General features: G+C 44.0%; 1 protein-coding gene and 1 long non-coding RNA gene across 6 annotated transcripts in view; one reads left to right on the forward strand and one right to left on the reverse strand.

Annotated features, from left to right (window-relative positions):
* Positions 1 to 27,958, reverse strand: part of Atxn7l1 (ataxin 7 like 1) — a 249,318-nt gene that overhangs the window by 161,533 nt on the left and 59,827 nt on the right. For all 5 annotated transcript variants that reach the window (XM_042684655.1, XM_042684653.1, XM_042684657.1 and 2 more), the window contains exon 3: positions 1,855 to 1,959. In XM_042684655.1, the coding sequence (XP_042540589.1) occupies positions 1,855 to 1,959 (105 nt within the window). The remainder of the gene's footprint in view (positions 1 to 1,854; positions 1,960 to 27,958) is intronic.
* LOC122111873 lies at positions 1,882 to 27,520 on the forward strand. Its single transcript, XR_006148057.1, has 4 exons — positions 1,882 to 1,961; positions 8,404 to 8,407; positions 26,050 to 26,053; positions 27,510 to 27,520. It is a non-coding gene; the product is annotated as an uncharacterized LOC122111873 (long non-coding RNA).

Genomic DNA, 27,958 nt, shown 5'->3' on the forward strand with positions numbered 1-27,958 from the left:
GTCCCTTTTAGGATCCTTTCAACAAAAACTGCTGTTGACTAAGTTTCGGGGGAAGCCTTTGGTGGTTTACACTAGAACAAACCCCATGTGGGCTGAATTTTCTCTGGATAACTTGTATTTGGGTGCCCAGAAAGGAACAGAGCCCTGTGAGTGAGTGAATGGATATGGAATGGGAATGAGTTAGTGGCTGCATCCTCACCCAACACCCAGAAGCAACACAGCAGCCACAGCTATTCACCCAGTAACCAGCTGGGTGGGACGTTCTCACCACTGCTCTGCTTTTGATGCACCACTCCCTCCTCCCAACTGTCCCCAGCTGGTGGCACTACACCAGGCCTCTGACCAGCTCCCTTTGGAGAGGCTTGACCTTTTCTCTCTTCCAGGCAGAAGAGGCGGCATTTGCCACAGAGCCCTGGGCAAGAAGGTCAACTTGTGCCAATACACGCTAGTTCCTTCCACCCTCACGCTGCCAGAAACAAAAATGTCAGAGCTGGACATACGCACTCACAGAAGTCACCTCCTCAGGGCCCTAAGACACTAATAGAGTGGCTTTAGGACACAAAGAAGGACTCGGCCTCTTCACCAGTGCTCAATGTAAAGTGCTCTGCCTTGAGGGTCAGAGTCCTGGACTAACTCAAACAGGTATCTCTTGAGTCTGGATTCTTTCCCTATATATTCCAAGCACAAAACACAGAATATCCACAGATACAGATTTTATATGTATACATATGTATATATAAAATGTCTGTGTGTGTATATATATATAAAATGCCGGTGTATATGATATATATGATATGTGTACATCTACATATGTGTATATGTCCACAGATGCCATTCAATATACATAAACTATTTAATAGTCCCAAGTACATTTTCTTCTTTTCCTTTACGACTATTTATTACAGCATGGTAAAAACTAATGGGGGGGGAGGAGTCAGGAATAGGAGAAAGGCACAATGCACGTGATTTGTGAAAGTGCATTCAATGTTGAAATTGCCTTATTACTTTTGGTTTTTGGTACAATATCAAGTGTTTTTTTGGAGCTTTAACAGTAAAGCAGGGCATTCAGAATTCATGTTCATCCAATGGAGCTATGGTTTAAAGAAGGCAGCTGAGAAACAGTGTCCTGGGCTCCCAATGATAGCTTTGGAAATCCTCTGGTCCCACTCATTTAGAGAAAAGGAAACTTCTGCCCAGAGAGATTAGTTGACTCCTTCTCTAAGGTTGGGTGCCTTGCTAGCCCCTGCAGGGGAGTGGTGCAAGGATTTCATCTGTCTTATGGCCAGGCACCTGCTCTGAATGGAGTCCAGGGTTTGCTGTTGGCTGAGTAAAGGGAATTCTTATTCCCAGCACAGGTCACAGGAAAAACAAACTCGCCAACACATTTAGATTTTTAAAGAAAAGGACGATGGAACCTGAGGCCTTCTCTACATCCATTTCCTGGGGTAGCACTCAGTGACTCACATACTGGGCTGCCTTGGGCTCAGCCCTGTTTTGTACAAATCTGGGGAGCCTCTGTATGGGTCATCTTTCAGGAGCAGTACACATCAGGCTGCAGAGCACTTCCTCAAGCCAGCACTTTCCCCGTCTCAGTTACCTGCAGAGTACCCCCCAGCCCCCGCCAGCTAGTCCCATATGGCAAGACAAGTTAGATTTCCTCTCATTTGTCCTGACAGGACTGAGCATTCTTGCCGTAGGACTAAACTTCTAAACCGGTCACCCTGCACACAAAGGCAGCAACCCCAGGACAAGTGTACCCACAGCCATGGGCTAAGAAAGACACAGGGCAACCCTGCTAGGGGCCCAGGGGCGCACGACTGTCACCAGAACGGCGGCTGCTAGGAGTCCACTTACCGCAGTGCGACTGGAAAACCTGGGGCTTGACGACCTGATTACAGGCACTGCACACTACGAGATAGAAGTCGTCATGTGCTGGATAATGGCCAAATAAGTGCATATCTGTGGGGGAAATGAAAACAGGGGGTTTTGAGAAAAGCGATGAAGACTCAGAAGGTGTACCGTTTCCTCTTGGATTTTCTTCAAAGGCAGTGTTCCACACAAGTCATGAAGAAAGACTTAGTCAACAGCAGTTTTTGTTGAGAATGAGCATTGTCACAAGTTTCCCCACGGTCTCAGAAAGAATCTCTCATTCCACTCAGGAAAACTGACAGTCTTCTCATCTCACCAGAGAACAGAAAATGTATGTCCACACAAAAACTTCTTGAACTTTCAGAGCAGCATTAGTCATATGTGGAAGCCCAAATACCCATCTATCAATGAATGGATAAACAAAATATGTCACATGCAGAATACTACTCATCCATGATAACAAACAAAAGTACTGGCACATGCTACAGCATGGATGAACTCAAACATGCTACATGAAAGGAGCCAGATACGGAAGGCCTCATGCTGGATGCTCTCATTGATATGAAATGTCCAGAATAGGCAGATCTGCACAGATAAAAAGTACTTAAGGGCTTCTTGGCTTGAGCTGGGGAGCCTGGAAGGATTGAGGGATGAGGGTTAAAGAGTACAGGGTTGCCAGGTACTGGTGGCTCACACCTAGCTACTCAGGAGGCTGAGATCTGAGGATCGAGGTTCAAAGCCAGCCCGGGTAGGAAAGTCCGTGAAACTCTTATCTCCAATAAACCACCAGAAAACCGAAAGTGGTGCTGTAGCTCAAGTGGTAGAGCACTAGCCTTGAGCTAAAGAGCTGAGGGACAGTGCTCAGACCCAGAGTTCAAGCCCCATGACTAAACACACACACACACACACACACACACACACACACACACACACACACACAGAATACGGGGTTTATTTGGAGAGGAGAGATGAAAATGTAAGACTTACAGTAGGGATAGCCACTCATCTCTATGAATATATTAAAAACCCTTGAATCGCATACTTTTAGTGGGAATTATATCTCAATAAAGCAGTCTCAACACAAAAAGGTCAGTTTTGAGGACACCAATGCTCATCTATCTTCTAGTGCTCTGCTGTGTGGTGGAGGCCCTGGAGGCACCTCTAACCTGCCTCTTCTTGGCTGACTGGCTCTAGGTGAGTCACCAGGGCTCTAAGGATAGGATGGCCATGAACTTACCAGGCTGATGGAAGAGCTGATGACATGACAGGCGTGTAGGGACCTGGGTCACAAACCTCCTGAGCTTCCTTGGTTGTGAGTAGAAGTTCTTCCATCCATACTCCTGTGCCCTTACATGCCAGACTTGGCTTGTGTCTTTCATGAACCCCCTCCTTCCCCTACATTGGATGGTTTCTCCAACTGTGACCCTAGGCCAGAAGAATGAGCTGGGTCCCTCATGATGTGGGGTACTAAGAACTAAGAAACATGCTTTATGAGGGGGCGTTGTCCCCTTCTGTGCACTCAGCAATGGAGGCAGCATATTTGCTATGAGAGAGGGTGATGGGGCAGAGATTGGAGAGTTTACCAATGTCTATTTCTTCTCTGACTGAGAACTGTTTCACTGTCTTCCTGGGCCTGACAGTATCATTAGTCAGGGCCTGGTAAGCAGCAAGTAGAGAGCCTGATGCTGGGCTCAGCCATGATGCAGATATGAGCTTTAGGGTCCCACCCACGTGTGGACTGTGGGACCTGAAGTTCAGAACCTCATAGAAAGACACACATGGCCTACTGAGCATTAACTGCTGATACTGCTCTTGATTCACTTTTATCTGTGGATTTTTTTTATAACATTCATTTAAATTTTTTTTAATTGTTACTATAGGGGCTGGGAAGGTGGCTCAGTGGTAGAGTGCTTGTCTTGCATGCATGAAGACCTGAGTGCGATTCCTCAGCATCACATAAGCAGAAAAAGCCAGAAGTGGCACTGTGGCTCCAGTAGTAGAGCTGAAGAGCTGAGGGACAGCGCCCAGGCCCAGAGTTCAGGCCCCACAACCATGCAAGAGGCCCTGGATTCAATTCCTCAGCACCACATAAGCAGAAAAAGCCACAAGTGGTGCTGTGGCTTAACTGGTAGAGCACTATCCTTGAGCTGAAGAGCTGAGGGACAGCGCCCAGGTCCAGAGTTCAGGCCCTACCTGACCAAACAAAAAAAATGTTACTATAAAGGTGATGTGTAGAAGGTTTACAGTTATATAATTCAGGTAAAGAGTACATTTATTTTTGGACAGTGTCACCCTTCCCTCTATAACATTCATTTTTTAAATAATAAGAAGGACCCATGTTCTTTGAGGATGAAAAAAAATTGAGAAAAACAGAAAAGGCAGAAGAAATTTTAAAATTACTGGCAAACTTTATTAAGGCTTTGCATCTCATTTAAAGTCACATTTCTATCCAGGAATGTGCAGGTGATAGCTAAGCCATTAATTTACTCAATGAGAACTTATTGAGCTGTTTAGTATCCCTCTGCAACAGGCCAAGCTATGAATGGATAAAAGATACTCAATCATTAATAATAATGGAACTGGAGCTGTGGCTCAAGTGGTAGCATGCTGGCCATGGGCAAAAAAAGCCAACCAAGAATATAAGACCCTTAAGTTCAAGCCTCAGTACTGCTACTTTTCCAAAGAGTGAAAATTCCCATCCATACCAAACATTATAAAAAATGTCTTGTTCACCTGTACGTGAGCTGAGTGCTAGCTGGCTGAGACCAGACACTGCAAGGTGTGGAATACATTTCTGTCCTTCACTGGACATAGCTAATGATCATTGGCAGGGGCTGTAGAATACCATCCTATGTCTCTTTCCTCTGTATTCTCCAGAGATCTGCAGAGCCCATCTCATCTTCCCTCCCCACCCATTCATCTGCTGTGCTACTGTGCTGAAGGTCAAGTCAAGCTAGTCAAACACTGGCCCCCTGCCCATGGGTTCCCTCCTCTTCAGCCCCTTTTCTAGTTTGGTTTCCTTTAAGGACAATTTCAACCTGTATTTATCTATCCAGACCTGCTTGTCCATTTGAGAATTCCTTTCCTCTTTTGGCTGTCCAGAATCTAGGAGCCTAGGAATAGGGAAGCAAGGTAAGAAAACTTGGATCCTTTACTCCCCAACTTCACATAGCCACAGGGTGAATTAATAAGTGCTGAGGATAAAGGAGAAAAGACAGAACTAACTGATAGGCACAATGCTAGCTACTCAATTAGTATTCTCTCTCTCTCAATCTATCTCTAAGTAAAATATTCACTGCACATTCAAAAGCAAAAACTGGTGTGCTCAAGTGGGCTTGCAGCAACTACTGAGGGCCATTGTGAATGCCTCTTCCCAGCTTCATATTTTATGGTGTCACAGTGGTAGCCTGAAATCAGTCATAATGGGAACATTTATACCACAAGAATAGGAAAACTCTATGAATCAGGCCTTTTCATTTGGAGAACTGGTTGTTGAACATTTACCAGTGCAAATACTGAAGAAAGATGGACAAAAAGTAAAAAGTGAAACCACCTATAATCCCACACGCTACTGATAATTAATATGTTAATATATACCCTTCCAGAATTTGTGCTGTAAGAATTAATCTCCGTTACTCTTCATTAATCTTTGAAGTCTATAATATCTCTGTTTTATGGGGATGGGAACAAAAGCAAAATAATTTGCTTGAGATTCCCTGGTAGTGATTCATGGAGCAGGATGTGGTGACAGGGCACTGACTCTTTAAAGCCACTGTTTTTCTGTCAGTGAAATGCTGTTTACCAGTTGGTTAAGACCCCATTTTATGGATGAAGGTACTACTGTTGAATGTGGTTTGTTCCCACTCAAGTTGAAACGTGACTGCCATTTTGTCAGGGTTGGAGGCGGGACTACTAAGAGGTGATTAGGTCAGTGAGGTTGACTAATAGCTTTCCATGAGAGTAGGTTCTGTTTAGCAGAAGTAGTTTGTTAGCAAGTGAGTCCACTCTTTATGCTTTCCTTCTTCCCTCTGCTTATCCTGCTTGTCTACCATATTATGATGGAACATAAGGCCCTCACTAGATGTAACTGCCTGATATGGACTTCCAGCCTCCAGAACTGTGAGCTAAAATAAACTTTATACATTACCCAGACTCAGGCATTCTGCTATGGCAATGGCAAATGAGCTCAAACAGATGGATGCCCTAGATGATTGATGGCTGTCCTTAGATTCTTAAGACTAACGAGTGGGTGCTATCTATTGAGTGAATACTCTGAATAAGGGGATGATTACACCTTGAGCAGGACACCACAAGACTTCATCAGGCTACTAAATATGGCATAAACTATAAAGTTTGTTTCTGTAGCTTTCTACTTAAATTTTTTGGACTGTGGGTGACTGTGGTCAACTGAAACCATGAAAAGCAAAACTTTGGATAAGGGATTGGGGAAGCTACTGTATTACTACTACTACTACTACTACTACTACTACTACTACTACTACTACTACTTGCCAGTCCTGGGGCTTGAACTCAGGGCCTGGGCACTGTCCCTGAGCTGCTTTTGCTCAAGGCTAGCATTCTACCACTTGAACCACAGCACCACTTCTAGCTTTTTCTGTTTATGTGGTGCTGAGGAATCAAACCCAGGTCTTCATGCGTGCTAGGCAAGCACTCTACCAATAAGCCACCTTCCCAGGCTGGGAAGCTACTGTATTTACACCATAGAAATTAGCATCTACCACAAAGCAGGATTTGTGTCTTTGGAGAGCTACTTGATAAAACATTTACTAGTATACCAATACCAATGTAAGTTCCTACCCTAGTATCACTCTTTGCTAGCTCAGTTTCCCAAGATACAAATAAAGAACACTGTATCATCTACTCACACTGGATTGTAGGCAGACTTGTGAACTGAGGAGGAAGTCATTAGACTAGTAGAAAACTATGATTATGGCATCAATGATCAATCTAAAAATTTTCACACAGGTATAAAATGTTCATTACTTTCTCAACATAACCTCTCCTCCTCTAGCCACTTCCCCAACTCCATGGCAGAGAGGTTAGGGGGAAGGGACAGAGCTTTGTATACAGAGAAAATTTAGGACAATAGTTTCTATGAAAGTGAAGTAGTGACTCTGATTTTGCAGTGCAATTTGCAAAATGTTTCTAAAGTAGATACTTAAAAAATACTGCAGAATAGGAATTGAATTTTGTTTAAGATAAACTGCTTTCTAAGGAGAATTCTTTTGCCAAGCAAAGTTGTGTGTATATAAACTTTTAGTTTATATCTGATAATCACTTGTAGAAAATGATTCAGGTCAAGGAAAGGGCAAAACAATGTCTCCAATTCACTATTTGTATAGGATTTGTTTCCAAGATGGGAAGACAGCTGGTTTTGTGGATTCAAGATCAAACTAGCTACTGTGAGACTTTGACATTATGAAGGAACAACTGGAGGGGCCTCAAAAGATGTAGAACTCAGGAAATAGTGAGGAAGGGTTGATTCCTTCCTTTTGCAGTGTATGGAGATTCCAGGTAAAGTACAGGATGCACAGAGAAGCTGCTAGGGCTTTGAAGGCAGGGGAATGGCTCAATGGCAATCAATGGAAACTGTGCTCCCTACACTAGGGAAAAGACAGCCGGCCAGACAACTCTGAACTTTAGCTTTATGGAAAAAATAATAAGGTCCTGGGAAATGGTTTGGGTTTCCCCAAAGGTCTTTTCCAGGGCTGTGAAACTACCTCCTTCCCCCCAGGAGTATTAAAATGTTAAGGTGCACATGGTAGAGAGCTATGAAAGTATATTGACAATAATCTTTTATAATCTAAATTTTCCTTTCAACTTATTCCAAGAATATTATCGTGAGAAAAAAATGAGATTGTATTTATGTTCATTTGAGCATACTAGGCTCACACTAGGTATGAGACCTGCTTAAAAAGTCAGCTTCTGCTCACTGGGTGGCAGGTGCTTTCACAGATCTGTGGTAGGACCTGAGAATGTGACAACCATGTGACAACAGCCAGAGGCTGGGTGCTACTGGCCGTTGGGGGTTTTGACTGGTGGGCTTCCACTTAAAGGGACTCAGACAGGCCAAATTATTTGGAAGAATGGTCCCTGGGGTTCAAGGGCGCACATGACTGCCTCCAAGCAGACTGGAATCAGGATACTGTGAAGCTGCTCCTAAGAGCTTTCCTTTCGCTGATTCATCTTAATATGTGCATTATACTGCTTTTTATTAAACTTTTTTCAGTTGTATTTTAATTATTTACACCACATAAAAAGCTTGAGGGGATATACAAAAAAATTTTTTTGCTCTGACAGAGTGATTTTATTTGTTTCTCAGCTTCAAAATCTTTTGAAATCCATAGAACCAAACGAACTGGCGTCTTAAATGTTATATTCCCCACTAAAAAGTGTGGCTGCTCTCTGTTTCTTTGAACTCTGAAAACCCTTCACTGGGCATCACAACCAGTGAAATCTGGGAAAGGAAACAGAAATAGAAGACTAGAAAGGAAGCAGTGGTGGGCAGTGCAGTCTTGTGACGGCCAGCATGGCACAGGTGGTAGGAACCAGTCTCCTCCTGCAGACAAAAGATGACTATGGCCCTTGGTCTCCTTTGTTAGAGCTGTGCTGGGTAGTACTTTGCCTGGCCAGAGACAGGTACTGGGAAACAGGTGGATGTTTCCCAAGGCTACAGCAATGTTCACTCTCGATTCCCAACACCAACCAACCTGCAAAAACCTATCTGCCAATCAACCAACCAACTTGAAAAGCTATCTGCCAACCAATCCATCTGCCAACCAATCAACCTACCTGCCAATCATCCAAAGCAATCAACCAGCTACACAACCAATCAACTTACTAACCAAACCCACACCACATGAGACAGCCTTCTTCACAAAGGACCTTTAGAGACATGAGGGGCTGAACTGGGCACCCAAGAGGGTTGAGATCTGAGGATCACAGTTTGAAGCCAGCCTAGGCAGAGAAGTCCATGAGACTCTTATCTACAATAAATTACTCAGTAAAAACTGGAAGTGATGCTGTGGCTCAAGTGGTAAAGCACTAGCTTTGAGCACAAAGAGGCTCAGGGACAGTGTCCAGGCCCTGAATTCAAGCCCCAGGACCAGTAAAATAAATAAATAAATAAATTAAATAATGCACTGCCTGATTGCTGGGCTCCTGTAGGCAAGGGGCCTGAGTTCAAGTCCTGGGTCACTCTGCTACTTGGTATGATAATCTCCAGTAACCTGTTTCCACATTTGGAATTAAATGACGATTTGCGAAGGGGCTGGTACACAGTATGGATGTAAACATAGAATATATTATCTAAGTTCTTTTCTTGTTTCTAAAACTCACCAGACCCCTCTTTGGGAGACTTCTTCCTACTCAGCTGTGAGAACAGGGTGTCCCTAAGGCTAGAATGGAGTAACTGGTTTATGTCTCTGGCTCTCACCAGACTGCAATCTTCTGGAAGATGAATCATGACTTATTCCCCTTTATATCTCCATAGCCAAACAGTCTGTCATATGGTGTCTGTTGAATCAATGTTAATACATTAACTAGGCTGAAGCTCCCAAGAAGTTGATTTATTTTCCCTACTCCTTCATTTTCTCTTCTCTCCAAGGAAAGTAGTAAATGATAATAAATTGCCCTAATATCCATGTTGTTATCTAAATTACGAGGTCAATAATTATATCAATTTATTCATTCTTTGAGCACCTTGGAAGACAAGTGGTAGGTGAATCTAAGAAGGAGGCAAGTTCCAGGTCGGCCATGCCAGTGAAGAACTGAAGGCTAGCTTGTCTCTGCACTGGCAAACAGAGCTGCTCCCCATCCCCAACCCTAGCAGGGCTGCCCTCTGAGTCTATCTGTGAGGTAAGCTCCAGTGCTTTCTAGACACTCCCTCCAGTATGCTTTTCAATTTCCTGGCTCCTAAGCTGTCCTTTCCATCAAGACTGTGTGTGATCCAGGGCCAATGTAGATTTCTTCCACCCTTCCTGTCTCAGCTCTGCCCTGCATGACACTGGATCAACTCAGTCCAGGGCCCACTGTGTCAACCTAAGCCCAGCACGGCAGACACATATGACTAGCTGGTCGAGCAGTAATGATTGTGGTGTCTAGGAGTACTGTTTTACAGAGGATTTAGGCCTGGCTTAGGCAATGACACCAATAATTAGTCCCTAAAAAAGTTCCTGTGGCTAGCAGAACAGACTTGACTCTCTCGAGCAGCTGCAGGAATACTCAGGCTTCTCCCCATCAGAGGTACTGCTCCTTGACTGACACTTAAGATGTGGTCCTGAGACGCATGTATCCACTTGGTAGGTTTCTGTGTTCAAGTAAGGTGCAATGGCACATTATCCTGGCTACAGCTGTCCTTGCTTTAGTGTGAATTGGGCTTGGAGATAAGCTGCATGGTCGGGACAGCCTCCATACAGAAGCCCAGGTTCTATATGGAGGACAGGATGGCACACCATGTTCAACGTTCAAGTAAGGTATGTCAGCGAAAATGGTATACTTCACTCTAACTTAATCAGAGAGAAGAAAGAAGTGTCCACCTAGGGGGAAATACTAGTCTCTTCCTCCTGGCTTTCATGCTGAGTGGCACTTTAAGAACCAATTAGTGGAGTCCTACAAATGCTTTGGGATAGTCAAGAGTCATTACTACATTTTCTTCCTTCATTGCTTCTACTTCTTGGCTCATTTAAATGTTCATGTACATCTTTATGCTCATATTTCCTTTTAGCTTGAGGACTGTTATTGGTATCTAAGTTTTCACAATGTCACTAAGCCTCTGTGGGGATTTTTTCTCCACTCTTGTTCTATAGGACTTGTTTGTATTTTTTTAATTTTTTGCTTTCCTTACCTGCACCATTACTGGTCAGAGAAATATAAAGCTTGGCTAGGCCAGTTTCCAGTTGATTACAGGCTGATTCTTCCTGCTTTCAATTGGGGTTATCTCTTAGGTTCAGGTAGGGTATCCTGGCAGTCTGTGATGCCATCCCTTTTTCTATTCCTTCACCTAGGAGAGGTCTCAGGGAGGGGAGGTCAGAACCATATTTCAGGAATTAGGGCAGAGGGTTTGGGAATAAGGAAGTGATGATCTCCATATAATGTTTTCTCTTCTGAGACAAATTATAGTCTGTTATATGTTCCCCTAAAGTTCCTTCTAAGACAAATTATAGTCTGCTATATGTTCCCCCAAAGTTCATGTACTGGAAATTTCATCCCCAACACATTGGTGTATGACTTTTAAGAGCTGATTAGGTTTGAGGGCAGAGGAATAACATCAATACCATGTGAGTGGAAAGTTATAACAGAAGTAAGTTCCTGATAACAGGATGAGTTCAACCCCTTCCCCCATCCATTGCCTTGCACCTTGCTGGGTGCAGGAAGGTCCTCAATATAGGAGGGTGCTTGACCTTGGACTTCCCAAACTCTTAAACCGTAAGAAACAAATTTCATTACAAATCACAGTATCTGGCATTCTGTTATAACAGCAGAAAATGCACTAAGACATGGTCAAAGAGAATTTTCAGGCTGAACATGAAAGTGCCATTAGAACACCTTAAGTGGGTCAAGGGAGAAATCAATGGAAACATCTCCTTTCATGTCTTTTCATACAAGACAGTTCACCCTCTCATGTGGTATCCTGACTGAGACTGGAGGATGGACTAACTGGTTCTTTAAGTTCCTTTCCAGCTCTTTAGTTCTGATGACTGGTCTAACAGGAAGAGTGTCAGGAGAGATGAGGAAGAAGGGCGAGGGAGGAGGCCACATCCATACTCCACAGAAAATTCTTGAAAAAGCAACTAAACACAAAATTGGAGTGGTCCACTCATAAGAGGAGCTAGTGAAGCCATCATCCATCCATCCATCCATCCATCCATCCATCCATCCATCCATCCATCCATCCATCCTATCATTTCCTGGCTATCATAAACATTATATCATTTTAAGCACAGTGGTCTTAAGGTATATTTAGTTCTTTCTTCACCTGTCATTGCTATACCAAATGTACATTTTTGAATAACAGAACTGAGATGGGGATTTAAACAGTAAGTGAATTTTTTTTTTAAAAAGAAACAACCAACAGTAAGAAGTGTGATTTGGTTTTCAGGGGCTGCACTATAATCTACAGGAGAGCATGGCAAAGTTTGGTGCACACTGCCATCTTCTTCAGCGCACCACAGTTCTGCTCATGTTAATGCAAGTCTGAATCCTAACCTTCCTCGCAGGCAACTGATCCAAACTTCTGACAATGAGTAGTCTTTTCACTTAAAAAAAAAAAAAAAAGGCTATTCAGAAGTATATCAAAGAATGCGATGTCCACTTCTTGTAAGTCATGGACTGAGAAGTTCTGCTTCTATTTAGGTGAAAGCAAGATAGAGAGCCCAGGACAAAGGAATGGGGTTGGGTGGTCAGTTTCCTATGAGAGTCAAGTCCATGCCACACTGAGGGCTTTCATAGTTCTGCTGAGAATAGGACAATTAGGAAAGAAGCAGTTCTCCCTAATAGTTTGCCACTGTTAGAGATTTTAAAATAGAAACGGAATGGTCAGCCTCAAGAGGAGCCAGGCAGTATCCATCCACTATGGAGACAAATTTACCATTTGTTCCAAAACAGCAATTTGAGAGATTTATTGGACGACAGAGTACAGGACAAGAATAAAAGTAGAGTCCATGAAGAAGCTCTCAGTGGATGCTCCACAAACTCAGGAAATGTGAGCTGTGTCAAGACAAAAGAAGAGGTCTTTGCCAGTGGCCCTGTATCCTGGCAGACCTCCTCTATCAAATGATTGCTGGCAATGCCAACCAGAACATGCGATGGAGATAGTAATACACAGAGCAAAGAAAATGCGCACTTCAGGAACTTCCCATCATTTCAGACATACCCGCCTCTGCTCAGAGGTCAAAGGGTATATACATTGGCGTTTTGCTTGCAGATGGAAGGATGATAAAGAGATACTGGATCAGAATCCATGAATCTTGATGAAGACCATGGCAGTAGTGAACAGATTCCTATTCAACACATCCAGGATGAGAGACCTTTGATGCTGTGGCGCTTGTTTGTATCTGAGAAGAACTGGCTGTGGTTTTATCCATAACTGGCAAAGACTGTAACAGTTGTGTAGTTGTTGTTTTGTTTTATTCTCCTCCCAGATGGCCATTAGTCAAGTCTCTGGAGCACCCAAGCACCTTCAATATTACAATGAGGCTGCCAGTGCTCAGAAGTAAATGTGCCATTTGGCTCCAACAAGAGAAGTATGTGTACCCAGCAGAGCCAGAGGACAATGTAAAGGAACTGCTTAATTTCCCCGAATTGGTGGCCAAAGCATTCAAGCCATTGAGGCAGCCATCTGAGAGGAAGCTGCTGACATATCCCAAACCATTCTCCCAGGAATGGTTGCTCACAAGGATGCTGCTCTGGCTGGACCAGCCATTGCACCACAGTGATCATGAGGGACAGGCATGCAGGTCTGCTCTAAGAGGACATAAAGCAACACTGGGCATCTCCCTATGCACAGGCTCCTCAGCCATCTCACATCCCAGCAGCCTAGTCTGATGGTGCTCTGCTTATAACAGTTGTCATCTGAGCACAGGGGCCCCAGAAGAAAAAGCCATCATACAGAGAGAGAGGGTTACAAAAAGCTGTTTTAAGGTAATGGAAAAGAAGATCGATCGACTGGAGGAGAAAACCACAATGTCTTCAGTTCCAAATCAAGCATGAAACTAGTTATGGGCTGAGGAGAAAAGGGAGCCTCTGCACAGACTTTATGAGGCCTTGGGATCAGCTCCCACCAGATCTTCCCCACAATGCCCTTCTCTTCTCCTCCCCCCCCCCCCAATGTTTCCTGCAACCCTGTCCATCCTGTGAGGGTCTAGTTTAGTGCAGTCTCCTCCAGGAAGCTCTCTATTCCCTCACAGACATCTAAACCTTTCTCCTCATGGATGCAGTCTTTGCCTTTTATTGTTGCAAGAAGATCCTGTATGTGGAGTTTGAAGATGTGGTGGATATGTCTGTACACTAATGTTTTATTTATAGACAGAGACATTTAGCAGTCAAAAGTGAAGAGCGCCAGAAACATGCTCAAATGTTTAAGGGAGCACCAAAGAATCAAAGCTGTTTTATATTAGTGTAAAGAATCACTTGGGAGACTCAATTGGACAGCTATAGAGGAGGAAGGAACAAGAAATTTCCATTCTCTTCCTAGCTAGCTATGCAGCATTGGATACACCATAGAACCTTTCTTCATTTACCTTTCCTTTTCTGGAAAATAGTCACACTTGCCCATTCAGGTTGCTGCTAGGATTAAATGAGTGGCCTTACATCAGTGTTTGCATCTCACAGGCCTATGAAATAGAACTGAACTTCAGCCTGAATTAGCTAAGCCACAAGCCAAAGACCCTCAGAGGAACACACTCTGTTTTACAAAGTCAGCTCAGCATCACGCTTACAAGGCAAGTTCTGGAGTAAGATGGCTTGGAGTCATGACACCACTTCTTTGGGAAATGTCTCAGGACCTTGCTCTTTTCATCTATAAAATAGGATGGGTAGCCAATTGAGTAGCTGCTAAGGTGAAAAGAAATGTCCATTACATGTACAGGAGATGGTCTCAATAAATATGATTTAGAATCAGATTTTGCATGGTGGTATTAAAAAAAAAAAAAAGCTGTGTCTCTGGAGCACAGTAGTGAATACTAAGAATAAAGTCACTGTGTTAAAAGTCACTAGACCTTGAACTTCTAGTCATCCAAGCCACAGTGTAAGTAAACAGTAGGCCAGGGTTTCTCAAAGTCTGACTACTACCTGTAATTTTCTTGCCAAATATAGATGCTTGGATCCCTTCCCAGGTCTATGGCATCAGAAACTTTGAGGGATGGGGTCCAGGAGAATGCATTTTTAACAAGCTCTTCAAGGGACAATGATAACCATTTAAAGCTGTCCAACCATCCCTGTAACACAACTATTAAAATGGTAGACCTAGGATCACTGGCCACCCACTGACATCTAGTTAGTCTAGTCATATGGAACCTCTTGCTGGTTAAGATCCTGTTACTCAAGGGAGGAAGGACCTGTACATGCAGGGGTATTTTTTTTTTTTTTTTTGTCGGTTGTGGGGCTTGAACTCTGGGCCTGGGCGCTGTCCTTCAGCTCTTCAGCTCAAGGCGAGCACTCTACCACTTGAGCTACAGCGCCACTTCCGGTTTTCTGGTGGTTTATTGGAGATAGGAGTCTCACAGTCTTTCCTGCCCGGGCTGGCTTTGAACCGTGATCCTCAGATCTCAGCCTCCTGAGTAGCTAGGATTACAGGCGTGAGCCACCAGCGCCCGGCTATGCAGGGGTATTTTTAAGGGTATCCCTGGCACCTGGTTTATTTCACTCCTCTTTATTCCTACTCCTGTATTCTTTGCAGTCAATCTCACATGGTTCTGTGATGTGATAGACCTGACTTGAACCACTCTCAGGAGTCAACTGTACATCTTGCTTCCCAACTCCACATTTAGTGTTTTCTTTCCCATCTTTAGTTTGAAATCGACACAGTAGGAGTATTTACACCTTGGAAACTGGAAAACACTACAAATCATGGCTTTAAAATTTTTTTAGAGAGCCAGTAGACCAGCACACTTCTACCAATAATAAAGTTCTGTGGTTCAGGGCATTATATTTAGGTCCTAAGGTGGTTTGGACTGGCCAAAATCTGGATTCTGAAGATCCACCTAAAACAGAAGGCCACTGATATCCTGACATTTTAACCCTCATTCACTGGTTTTAGAGAAAACCTCCTCTGTGCATTGTGGTCAGATTCTAACTCCACCACTAGGCTGGCCATCCAGCAAACAGCAAGCAGCCTTGATATTCAAGAGGCATGGCATCAGGGTATATGGATGCTTTGGGCCAACCCTCATCACTACTATAAAATAACCCTGTATTCCTGGAGGTTGCTCAGGAGCCCTCATAGCTCAGGAAACTAACATGGGGGCAGGGTTTAGGGGTATGGTGGTCTAGCTAAGCCTTGTTCCCTATCTCCAGCCTGCAATTTGAATATCCCTCGTTTGTTCAGACACTCCCATCTGCCTTTCAAAAGGTCACACATTAGAGCTGTCAGCCCTCCAGCGGGCCCTGCTTTGGTGGATCTGCTAGGGAAACACAGATCTTTCCTTTGAATTCCTTCACTCAGCAGTCAGGTGAGCCAAGGGGAATTCAATCCAATTTCTCAGTAAATCCTACTATGCTCTGGAAGGACATGGTTTGAAAAATCTATTTTTGTGCTTTTATTTACTTAAAGTCTGCTTGCCTGGGGAGCTTTTTCATAGTGCCATCAAACTGCTTCTTGGTTATCAGAAAAAAAGAACAGATTTCTCCTTTCTATAGTACTTCTAGCAACAGCCTGACCACGCAGGCCAAAGGGATTGTGGCTCTGACCCCTAATTCCTGGTGCTAAGAGGCTCTTTCCAGTGGCCTGCACAGCAGCCTGGCTCCAGCACGTGCTTTCCCCCTTCCAAGGTTGCCTAGAGCTCACTCATTTTGCTTTTTCTGGTTTACATGCTTTTGATCCAGAAGTACAGCCTGTCTCCGTGGGGGCTACACCTGCTAGTCCAGAAACTTCAGTGTCAACTGCTGGAGTGAGAGGCCCAGCTGTACCTCTTCAGAGTTTCATTATTCTAGAAGGGAAGAAGAATGTTTAGATGAGGACAAAACCCCTTCAATCTATTCAGGACTTGGGACTGTCTGTATGGGTGAAGTTAGGCCATGTCCCAACTTTCTGTCTCCATATCAAATCCATACATCTGGTCACCATCAAGTCAACTTCAAATTAGATTCCTAACAGGACCAAATGCAGGTCCCAAGCTTCATTCCCCACCTGCCCAGCAGCAGTAGGTTGCAGAGTGTCCCCTCCATTGACAAGGATAGCTTGCTAGAGTAGAGGACCTATATGTACTCAAACCACAGGACCTTTTAACAGATGTCCAATGAGCCATCTCCCAAGCTTGGCTCTTCTCAGTCTGTCTGGTCTCAAGTCAATTCTTCCCTACAGACCTTACCCATACGCTCCATTTTCACCCCATGGATGAGCAATGTGAGAACAAAGCTGGGACTGAGCTTTAGGCCTACATTACTAAATTGTAAGGGTATGAGACCTCTCTGGTCGCAAAGTACCCACCTTTGTTAAAGGAATAAGAGCTGAGCAAGTTTGTGGCTCTAAAGCATCAGCATTTTTCAGGAGCTTTTTTCTGGGCTCCAGGCAGACTGGTGGAGTTGAAATTTCCGAGGTGAGTCCTAGGAATCTGCATTTTAGAATACAGCTCTCCAGGTGACTCTGATACAGTTTTTCTTAATTAGGCTAGGTCCCAGCTTTCTTATAGAAACAGCTACTGCTGGTTTGCATATTCTCACCCCATGATAAACCAGTATGGGAAAGGGAAATCACATAGGTGAGAGCCACCTGCTTGACTTGCCTGTCCAGCCAACACAGATAGGCTATAATACTGTCCCCTCTCTGATGCAGCCCAGGGGCCAGCAGCTAGTCGTAGGAGGCAGCTTAGGAAGGGACCAGGGGTCAGGAACTCTTGGGAGCTCTGGTAAGAGGGAGAGAAGTGAGCAGTTTTTAGCTTTGGCTATGGTGTCTTGGTCGGCCATGCCTCTGGGAATATAGGAAAACCCCAGTCAGACAGCCATACTGAGACCTGCTTAAACTAAGAAAAAGAAACCTTAAACCCTGGAGTGACTAGGTGGAAGACCTGGCTATTGTGGCTCTCAAAGTGCCTGATTACAGCGGGGCTCCCCCTTGGCTGCCCCTATAACCCACTCTATACCAACGTAAGATTTGGAACACAGGGTATGTCCCCAGTGGAAAGGGAAGCCCTTGTTGGAAGTGGAGAAACCTCACCAGCACCTTCTCCTACCCTCCTCTCCTGCTCCAGGGGACAGCGGCCTCCCATTCAACTATGTGCAAAGGGCACGTTTCAAGGGCAACCCTTTAAGACTATTTGCATACTTGTCTAACATTTTTATAACACTTACTGTGTTAGGTGCCACTCAGGAGAGAGTCTGTGATGGATCATTTAGGGGAGGATTTATTGAGCATTCTGAGTGCTAGGCACTGTACTGAGTGACATTTCATTTCATCCTCACAACAGTCCCTCAGGGAGGGCTACACAGGCAAAGAAACAGAAACACAGGGGGTTAAACTATGTGTGTGGAGTCTCACAGCTTGAGATGGTGGAGCCTAGATTTGAACCCAAGTCTGCTGACATGACTCTTAGGTCACTGTGTCTTTTCCAAAAGGATGGCAGCTCAGAGAAAGGGAGATAGGTGGGGAAGTGAGGAGAATTCCAAGGCCAGTTATGAATATACAGCAGTACTTGCATTAAGCAAATGTCCAAGGCCCATGGAAGTAGAGAAGCATAAAGTTCTTGTCCACAACAAGGACTCCTGCATACTTAAAACAATGAACAGGCCAGACAGCAGAACACACTGATGTAATAAAAGGCTACATTGTGCCAAATGGGCAGAGAGTAGGACAGCTCAAAAGGACATGAGAATTGGGCAGTGTAGGCGGAAAGGCAGGATGAGTGAGGAGAGGGTCTAGATCAGCCTCTTCCTGTTGCAGGTGAGGTGGGAAGAGGCTTTATTTTTGAGGTTGGGACATGAAAACAAGAGTGCTGTGGGTTGGAAAGGAATACCCATGGTTTAGGGCTTGGCAAATGTGTGTACAGGAAGTGCAGGGGCTGGCAGCTGAGGACTGTCCCAGGACCCTGGAAATGATTCAATGTAGGAAAGAGGTTATTGATCCTACCCTACTACTCTCACCCACTCATTCATTTATTCATCTGATGCTCATTTCCTGTCGCTGAGTATATATGGGCAGACACTGGAGTACAGAGTAATGAATGATTCCTGCCCCCAAGGAGCTCACAGGTCATTAAGGGAGACACCTAGTCACAAGAGCCTGCCATACACTGTGGTATGATAAATAGGGCGTGCATAGAGCTCATGCTACACAGGGGCCAAGGCAAGTCTCACCAAGATGACCCTAACAGGAGAGCAGGAATTCCCACAGGCTGTCTGGGGAGGGGGGCAGGGACTACCCCAGGAAGGACCAGAGGAGCTGCATCACGCTTGGTTAGGTATTACAGGAAGATAAGGGTAGTAGAGAGCCAAGGTGCTGGGAAAATGAGTGAGAGATGGAGCGAGCCAGAGAGAGGACAAGACAGGATATTTCTGTGTCTGAGGATACAAGAAAATAGAATAGAGAGGAGAGTGATTGAGTGTTCTGGAAGCAAGGCTGAGCTCATGGGGGCAAACGTAGAGGTGGGGTGGCCATGGCCGTGTGTGTGTGGAGTATGAATATCGGCTCAAAGGGCAGTGGCTGCAGGGACTGAGAGGACAAAGGACCCAAGAGACACTTGGCACAGTGGGAAATGACATCACTTTCTGGCTTGAGTTACTAGGGGAAGGAGAATGTGGACTGGAACTCAGCAGGGAGAAAGGTTCCAATACCTCTGTGGAGGCCCTAACCTCCAAGGTGGTGGTGTGAGGGGGGGGCTTTGGCAGGTAATGAGAGTGGGATCCCATGATAGGATTAGTGCCCTTATAATAAGAAGATACACACACACACACACAGACACAGACACAGACACACACACACACACACACAGACACACACAGACACACAGATACACACACACACACACAGACACACAGATACACACACACACACACACACAGACACACACAGACACAGACACACACACACACACACAGACACACACACACACACAGACACACACAGACACACACAGACACACACACACACACACACACACACACACACACACACACACACACACACCCCAAAGGCTCTTTTTTCATCACATGAACACATGATAAAAAGGCAGTTGTCCACAGCCAGGAAGAGGACATTCACCTTGCTAGCCCTCTCATCTTGGACTTTTATCTTCTGAAATGGTGAGAAAAAATTTTGTATCATTTAATCCTGTAAGTCTACTGGATTTTATTAGAGCAGCCTGAGAGACTAAGACATATGGGAAAGATAAATTGGGTTTGAAAACCTACTAGGTTTATGCGATTGACCTGGAGTGAAAGAAGCAAGTTGGGGGCCAAAGAGAGTAGGGACACCAATGAGGATGAAGATGACCTGGAGTCAGGAATATGGCAGAAGTCATCCATCGGAAATGATGGTACCTGGTAACAGGGTTAAGCATAGGATTTGGGGAACACCAACAAGTAAAGGATAGAGAAGGATGGAGCAGTGAGGTCATGAGGGAAGCGTCCCTTGAGAGGCCAGAGCCACAGCCTGAGGAACTGCCAGGAACAAATCAGAGGCATCCAATGCACAGAGAAGTCAAGCGTGGATACTGCAAAGGAGCTGCTACTTCTGACGATGGGGAGCAAAAGCTATCCTGGGCCATGATGGGATGTGGATGGAAGTCAACCGGAAGTTGCTGTTGGGGGATAAACAATCGAGGAAGGTGATTTGTTTCCATTTTGAACAACAAACATGAACAGGCCTTTTAGTCTGCAAGAAGCCAACTGAGCTTTCTTTCTACTTGTGGGGTATTTGTCTAGCCTCCTGGGATCTGGGAAAACCACAGACTGGGGCTTAGCCAAGCTCCGGGAAGACGACCCTGTTACATCAGGAGTGGCACTGTCCCACTTCCCACGGGACCCTTCTACTGCCCCCATATGATGCCACCACATGGGTGTGAATCACATAGCAGTCACCATGCTTTACAACATTTGTTAACCTGAGGAGCCCCCTGGGGGCAGGTATGGATAGGCCTTGGAGACAGGTTAAGAAACCAGGCCTGAGGAAAGTAAAGTGACTGCCTAAACTCACTGCTTGCAACTTGAACATACATGCGCCATACCCCACAAGGTTTCCTCATAGAAAAAGAACCTTTCCTTTCCACATCCTTCATAGAAGAGCCACCCCACACTGACTGTGCAGCACTCACCCATGAAGGGACAGAGCATGGCTTCTGGCATGGTCTTCCTGAGGAGATTTTGTGGGAAAGACCCTTGGGATCAACCTTCTCAGTCTGGTTCTGAGCTTGGTCATGTGACTTGCTTTGACCAATAGAACTTCAGCAAATGGAATACAGACACAAGGAATTTGTGTACCAGGGTTTATTTACCCTGTCTTACTATTTTTAAAGCCCTGACAACTCTCAGGAAGAAGTCTAGGCTGCCCCAAAATTTAACAGAAAGGCTACATGGATCAGGGAGGAGCCAGTCCTGTCCAGGCCTCTCCAGACTAGCCTCCAGCTCCAGACAGACAACAGGTGAGTAAGACCATCTGGGGCATCCACATCAGAAGAACCACACATCTGATATATACTGTTTTTGTCTTAAGCCATCAAGATTTGGAGTGGGAATGTGGCTTAGTGGTAGAGTGCTTACCTAGCATGCATGAAGCCCTGGGTTCGATTCCTCAGTACTACATACACAGAAAAGGCCAGAAGTAATGCTATGGCTCAAGCGGTACAGCACTAACCTTGAGCAAAAAGAAGCTCAGGGACAGTGCTTAGGCACTGGCAAAAAATAAAAATTAAAAAAAAAAAAAAGATTTGCAGTGGTTTATTGAGATGCCTAAGCCCAGTCTCTCCTTCAAGCTCTGAAACAGTATTCTTGGGTGTTTGTATCCACACACTCAGCAATGAAAGAACCACCCAAGAATACACCATCCTTGGTCTGGAGGGTTGCTGTACTCCTTCAGGAAGCGAGCAAAGGAATAGGCCTATCCATACCTTCTCCCCTGCCTGTGCAGTAGGCCTGTCCCCAGGCAGCCCTGCAGGTGTCAGGTTATTTGGGTGACAGGTAACAATAGCATGTTTCTACCACCCTGTATCCCAGCCCAGTGTTTTTCTGCTTCTGAGGAAGAAGATCAGTCCCCTTGTGAGCTGCTGCAAGGACTCGGAGGTGTCAAAGGGTGCTTTGGTAAGCCTGAAAAATCCAAAAGCAGCCTCTGGCCCCACTTAGCAAGTAGCTTGCTGTTTCCAGAGAAACATAAAAGTGAGCGAGTACCCAGGAAAGCCAACCCAATCCGTGGCACTTTGATAAGGTGACATCATTGCCTTCTCCAGTCCAAATCCACTTTTTGGTGAATTGCCATGGAAAGAAAGCATCAACCAATTAGGAGAATCTCCAGGACAGGAGGAAACTCAGCATCTAAAATACCTAGCAGAGAATTCCTTGTTAAGAAGAGAGAAAACAAAGCAATACTCAGATGTCACCTTTCCCTAGCATATTCATATTGGACGAGGATATAAGAATTAATTAGGGCAGGAGTTTCTATCTACTGCAACATAGAAGATACAATTAATTTTGCTGTTTGCACAGACCAAGTGCCCCTTCAGATGGGGACATATCCTCAATGCCACTCACCATTTTAAAAAAGGATTTTAGTCTTGGTTAGTTCTAATGAAGCTTGCAATTAAGATGGGTCTTTTGTTTACTCTCCTGTTTGCAAAGCCCTAGCCATCTATCAATAAAACCAATGTCTGGATTATTCATTTCTCATTGCTCAGCCTATGGGCAACAGAAGAATGTTATGAAGCCAACATGTGAGGCTTTTTCTCCTCAGGGAGCAAAGGTATCCCTCCCCGCTCTGCAGAGATCATTTGTAATCTGGATTCTGACAGACAGTGCCAAGAGGGCAGAGATCCCTGGGAAGCAAAGGCTTGGTTCTTGCTACCCGCTGACATTTAGTGGTATAAGATCTTGAATAAGTCCTTTACTTTGAGAAAATTCAATGCAACAAGGGGGTAGTGACTAAGATATTATTTTCTTTTTTAAAAAATATGGTTAAAAAACCCATGAAACAAGGTCTTCACAAACATGGGAAGACATGGCCTTGATTAGTACAAGCAAAATGTCATTGATCTTCAATAACTGAAGCTGTATCCACTGAGCATCAAATGTGTTTGTTCCCTTCCTCATCCTCTACAGCTCCCATTCTATTGTTTGCTTCTATGAGCTTGAATACTTTAGATACCTTGAATAAATGGAATGATACAGTATTTCTCCTTTTTCTGGTGGTACTATACCACTTGAGCCATGCACCCCAATCTGTTCTTGTTATACTTATTTTTCAGATTGAATCTCTTGTTTTGCTTTGGATGCAATCTTCCTACCTTTGCCTCATGAGAAGCTAGGAAACTACAGGTGCATGCCTATATGCCCGGCATATTTGCCCACATCAGCCTTGAACCACAACCCTCTTTACTGCAACCTCATGAGTAATTAGTATTACAGAAGTGAGCCACTGCTCCCAGCTTGGTATCCATCCTTTCTCTTATTTCCTTTAGCATAATATTCTCCAGGTTCAAACACATATTCTTAAAATATACTTACATACTGCTCCCTGTCTGTCTGCTATGTGGTTATACATTAACTCATTTAATCTTCACAAACCCTGTGAGGTCAAATACTATTTTTATCTCTTTTCAATGGATGAGGACAGTCATGTGCCCAGGCTTACCTGGTATGTGTTTTCTGATCTTTTCTCTTGAAAAGGTGACACTATGTTGTTTATGTACAACTTAAAATCTGTCTTTAAAATTTTTAATTATTTATTTATGACAATCCAGGGGGGTTTGAATTCAGGGCTTTGTGCTTGTTAGGCAGGTGTTCTGCTTTTGCAGACCATTTTGCACTTGTTGCTTTTGAGATTTGGTCTGATTTTTTTTGCCCAGTTTGGCCTAAACTGTGATCCTTCTTCTATACAGGCTTCCTGCCACAGCTGAGATGGCAGGAACATGCCACCATGCCCAGATTTTTCTACTGAGATGAGATATCACAAACTTTTTGGCTAGGCTAGCCTAGAACCACAACCCTCTTAATTATAGCCTCTTGTATAGCTGGATAACAGATGGATCCAACCTTGTCTGACTACTGGTTGAGATGGGGTCTTGTAAACCTTTTTGCCAGGGCTGATCTCAAATAATAATCTTCCTGATTCCTGTCTCCTAAGTAATAACAATAATAAGTATGTGCTACTGGTGCCAGAAAAAATATAGCATTTTAGATAAATTTGTTCACAGAGATACTAAAGTCATTGAGGACCATGACCACAGATGTGGCAGAGAGAATAAATAAGAGGCGACATCTGAGAGATTTTCCTTGGTGTGTGTCGTTCCTTAGGGCCAGGAAGGGCTGTGTCCACTCCTGGATCTATGAACAAAACCTACAAGTTGCCTGCCTCACGGAGATCACATTTCAGCAGTAGAGACAAAGGACAGACAATTCCAGTAATGTACAGTGTGGAGAAGAGTAAAGCATTCTGGTAAAACACGAGCATGAAAGGGGCTTGAGAAAGGTGAGTTGGTATTTTAAAAGGGTGTCTTTGAGAAAATGGAATCTGAGCAGAGAAGGAGGTAGGGATCTGTCATGGGGTGGGGAAGAATATAGGGGAGGTAGAGGGAAGAGTCAGTGCAAAGATCCTGAGCAGACAGCTCTGCATGAATAATCATGATCAAGCTGGAGCCAGAGCAGAACAACAGGGAAACTAGAAATGAGACAGATTAAGGATGTGGGTGGACAAGCTCAGTGGCATGGAGATGGGCGGGGTCTTGTGCAAAAGGGTGATGTGATCTGGTGTTTGCTTGTGGTCATGTGAGTGCTAATGGTTCAGATCAGGTATTAGATGTAGGAGATTATGTATATGACTCACGGCTGGCCATAGTATTCTGATGCATTTTAGACATGGAGTGGGAGAAAATAGGAAGTCAAAGATAAGAGGTAAGAGTTTGTCTAGAACAATTAGAAGCACAGAATATCTATCAGATGACAGTGAAGCTTGTGGATGAGTCAAGTTAGGAGCGTTAAGATCTGAACTGTGTTCCCCACAAGAATTTCTTGAAGTTCTAGTCCCAGCACCCATGAAAGTGAGCTTATTTGGAAAGTCTTTAAAGAAGTAAACAAGTTAGGTCATTAGGCAACCCTAATCTGACAAGACTGAGGTCTTTATGAGAAGAGAAAAACCAAACACCCATGTAGTAAGATGGGAGGACACCGTGTGATGTAAGGGATTTATAGGCAGACACCAGAATGACACTATATAGCCAAGCAAAACCAAAGTTTGCCACGAAGACCACCTAAGACAAAGGCAGAAGTAGATTATCTCCTAGAACCTTCTGAGAGAATATAAAATAAACATTGATTTTGGATTTTTACCCTCCACAGCTGTGAGAGAACACCGTTCTGTTACATTAAGCCATAGACTAAAAACTCTTGAATCGGAGCTGAAATAAAGCTTTCTTTCTTTAAGTTGATTTCTCTCAGGTATTTTGTCACAATGATGGAAAGATGACTAACACATTGCCCTCAATGGAATAGTCAGGGACAGCCTTCCAGCCTATTGCACATCAACTTTTTATTCACACATGAGAAACCTTTGCCAAATGCCTTGTTAAAACCAGAAATGCTGTATCATGTTCCCTGAGCGCCCACTCAGGAACCTCTGGAAGAGCCTCAGGTGCCTGTAGCTCTCATAAGCCCTTGCTGGCTCTTGAGGATCACTGTCTTCTGATAGTCAGTTATTTCAGCAGTGTCTTCTAGACTCATCACCTAGAAATCTGCAATTACTTTTCTTTCCATTTCTGATTCAGCCACTTTTAGTATTCTGTCACCTTCCCCTTTCTCCATGATTCTGTGAAGCTCACCAGAAACAATTCCATTGCCCAGCTTTGCTTCAGTATCCTAGGATATCACCATCTAGATCCGAAATCTGAGCTCAAAGTAGTTCAGTGTTCTCTCCAGCAGTCCTGGGCTCTGATTTCCCCTTCACTGCCAAGAGCCGTGTACTTGCCAGAGTCTGCAAGTACTTCTTTTAAGAGAGCCTTTTTGATTGGTGGTACTGCTTGCTAGGCAGGCACTCTACCATGTGAGCCACGTTTTTTATCTCTTTTGCCTCTTTTGGTTATTATTATTACTATTTAAAATAAATTTCAGAATAACTTTTATTGAATATTTCATCCATAATTCAAAACTTTAAGAATTAAACAATACTACAATTGTTACTAATGTATACCACTAGTACAAGACAACAGCTTTTTGAGGTGAACATTTTATTGTACAAGTTATGTTACTTTGTTTTTTTTTTCAAATTTTTTATTGTGATTAAGTGGTTACATAATTTCCCAAATTTCACAGTATTGTGCGATAGTGAAGCTTAGTTAAAGTCATAAACACAATCTAACTTTCATGGATTGAATTGTCTATCATGGTCTATAACATTTATGAGTTCTATGAGCTTTGCGATACACTTATTTCTTCCACATTGGGTGATATGTACATTTCTTTTATTTTGCATAGCATCAGCTGTTCCCTCTTTCCCACCTGTTCCCTCCCTCCCATCGCTGCCTTGAGTTGCTTAGTTCATTTTGGTCAATGTCCAGTGCAGCTGATGGGTCCTGCTGTTGTATGTTTTTCCCTGATTCCCTCTAGTTCTGTGTCATCTTCCTGGTTTACCTCCAGTGTGCACATATATACCATATGTGTGATCAGCAGCATGGTGTTATTTAGTAGTGATTCGACCAGATGACTGGAAGTCCTTTGTTTCTTAAGTCTTGTTAATTTTGCAGTATAACCTAACATTTTGGATTTAACATCCACTTATCAGGGAGACCATGTGCTATTTGTCTTTTTGCACTTGGCTTACCTTGCTCAACATGATTTCTTCTAGCTCTATCCATTTCCTTGCAAGTGCCATTATTTTGTCCTTTCTAGTGGCTGCATAATATTCCATTGTGTACAGATACCACAATTTTTGGATCCATTTATCTGTAATGGGACATTTGGGTTGTTTCCATATCCTAGCTATTGTGAAGAACAGTGCTGCAATGACCATGGAGGTGCATGTGTCCTTGTATATTGGTTCCTGTTGTTCAGAATAGATGCCTAGAAGTGGTATGACTGGGTCACTTTGGTTGTTTTTGAAGTAAGGCCTAGGCTGTTATCCTCCTGCTTGCCTTTCCAGTGTTGCTAGGAATGCAGGTGCATACCACAATACCCAGCCATGTGCTTCCCCAGTTGCTGGGATAACAGGCATATGCCACTATTGCCAGCCACTGACTCAGATGGAGAACTTTCATGGCTGGGCTTGAGAACTTTTATGGCTGGGCTGGTCTCAGAACCATGATCTCCTGAATTCCTCCTCCCAAAGTAGCTAGGATTACAGGCTTGAGCCATCACACCTGCCTTTAAATCCTTCTTTTTAATACTCCTCTAGACTCACTCGTCTCTTTACCTGTTCTCTCATGCATTAGTTAGAGTGCTCCAGAGAGACAGAGCAGCAGAACACATACAATAGTAAGAGTAATTTTGTAGACTGGCTCACACTATTACAGAGTCTGTAAAATTACACAACAGATATCTTGCAGGCTGGAGAGCCAGTGATACTGGTAGCTGCTGAGTTACCAAAACCTTAGAATGAGAGAGGGGCCAATGATATAGCTCCAGTCTGATGTGGAAGCCCAAAAGTCCCCAGGAGGGTCACTGGTGCAGGTTTAAATTCAAAGTCTGAAGAACCTAGCGTCTGATGCCCAGGTGACAACAGTGGCAGAAAATACAGTCACTGGGAAAAGGAGAGTTAGAGAGAGAAGGAAAGGAAGAAGCCCCATAATCCCCTTTGAGGGTATGCCCCAATGAACTAAGCACCTCCCATTAGACCCTACCTCCTATAGGCTCACCACCTTCTAACACTACCACTGTGGAAATTAAGCCTTCAACACTCAGGATTTTGAGAGCACTCAACATACAAATTATAGCATCTCATTTCACCACCTTCCCAGAGAATATGTGGTCCTCAGGAAATATTCCTAATAAGCGCCAATGTCACAACAGTCTCCCACTTGGTAGCTTCCTACTTCCAGGGGGTACTCAGACCCTGTGCATCACAGGATGATCTCTCCACTTCAGGACATCCTCTGCCCATCTAGCATTTATTCTATCACCATGATCAAAGCAATTCAAGAAACTGATGACAATTCACTGATCCTGTGCCAGTAAACTTTAAAAAAAAAGAAAAAAGAAAGAAAATGCACACACTTTTAAGTCTTAA

Source organism: Dipodomys spectabilis, unplaced genomic scaffold (assembly GCF_019054845.1).
Source record: "Dipodomys spectabilis isolate Male_0828 unplaced genomic scaffold, ASM1905484v1 ptg000089l, whole genome shotgun sequence".
NCBI lineage: Eukaryota > Metazoa > Chordata > Mammalia > Rodentia > Heteromyidae > Dipodomys > Dipodomys spectabilis.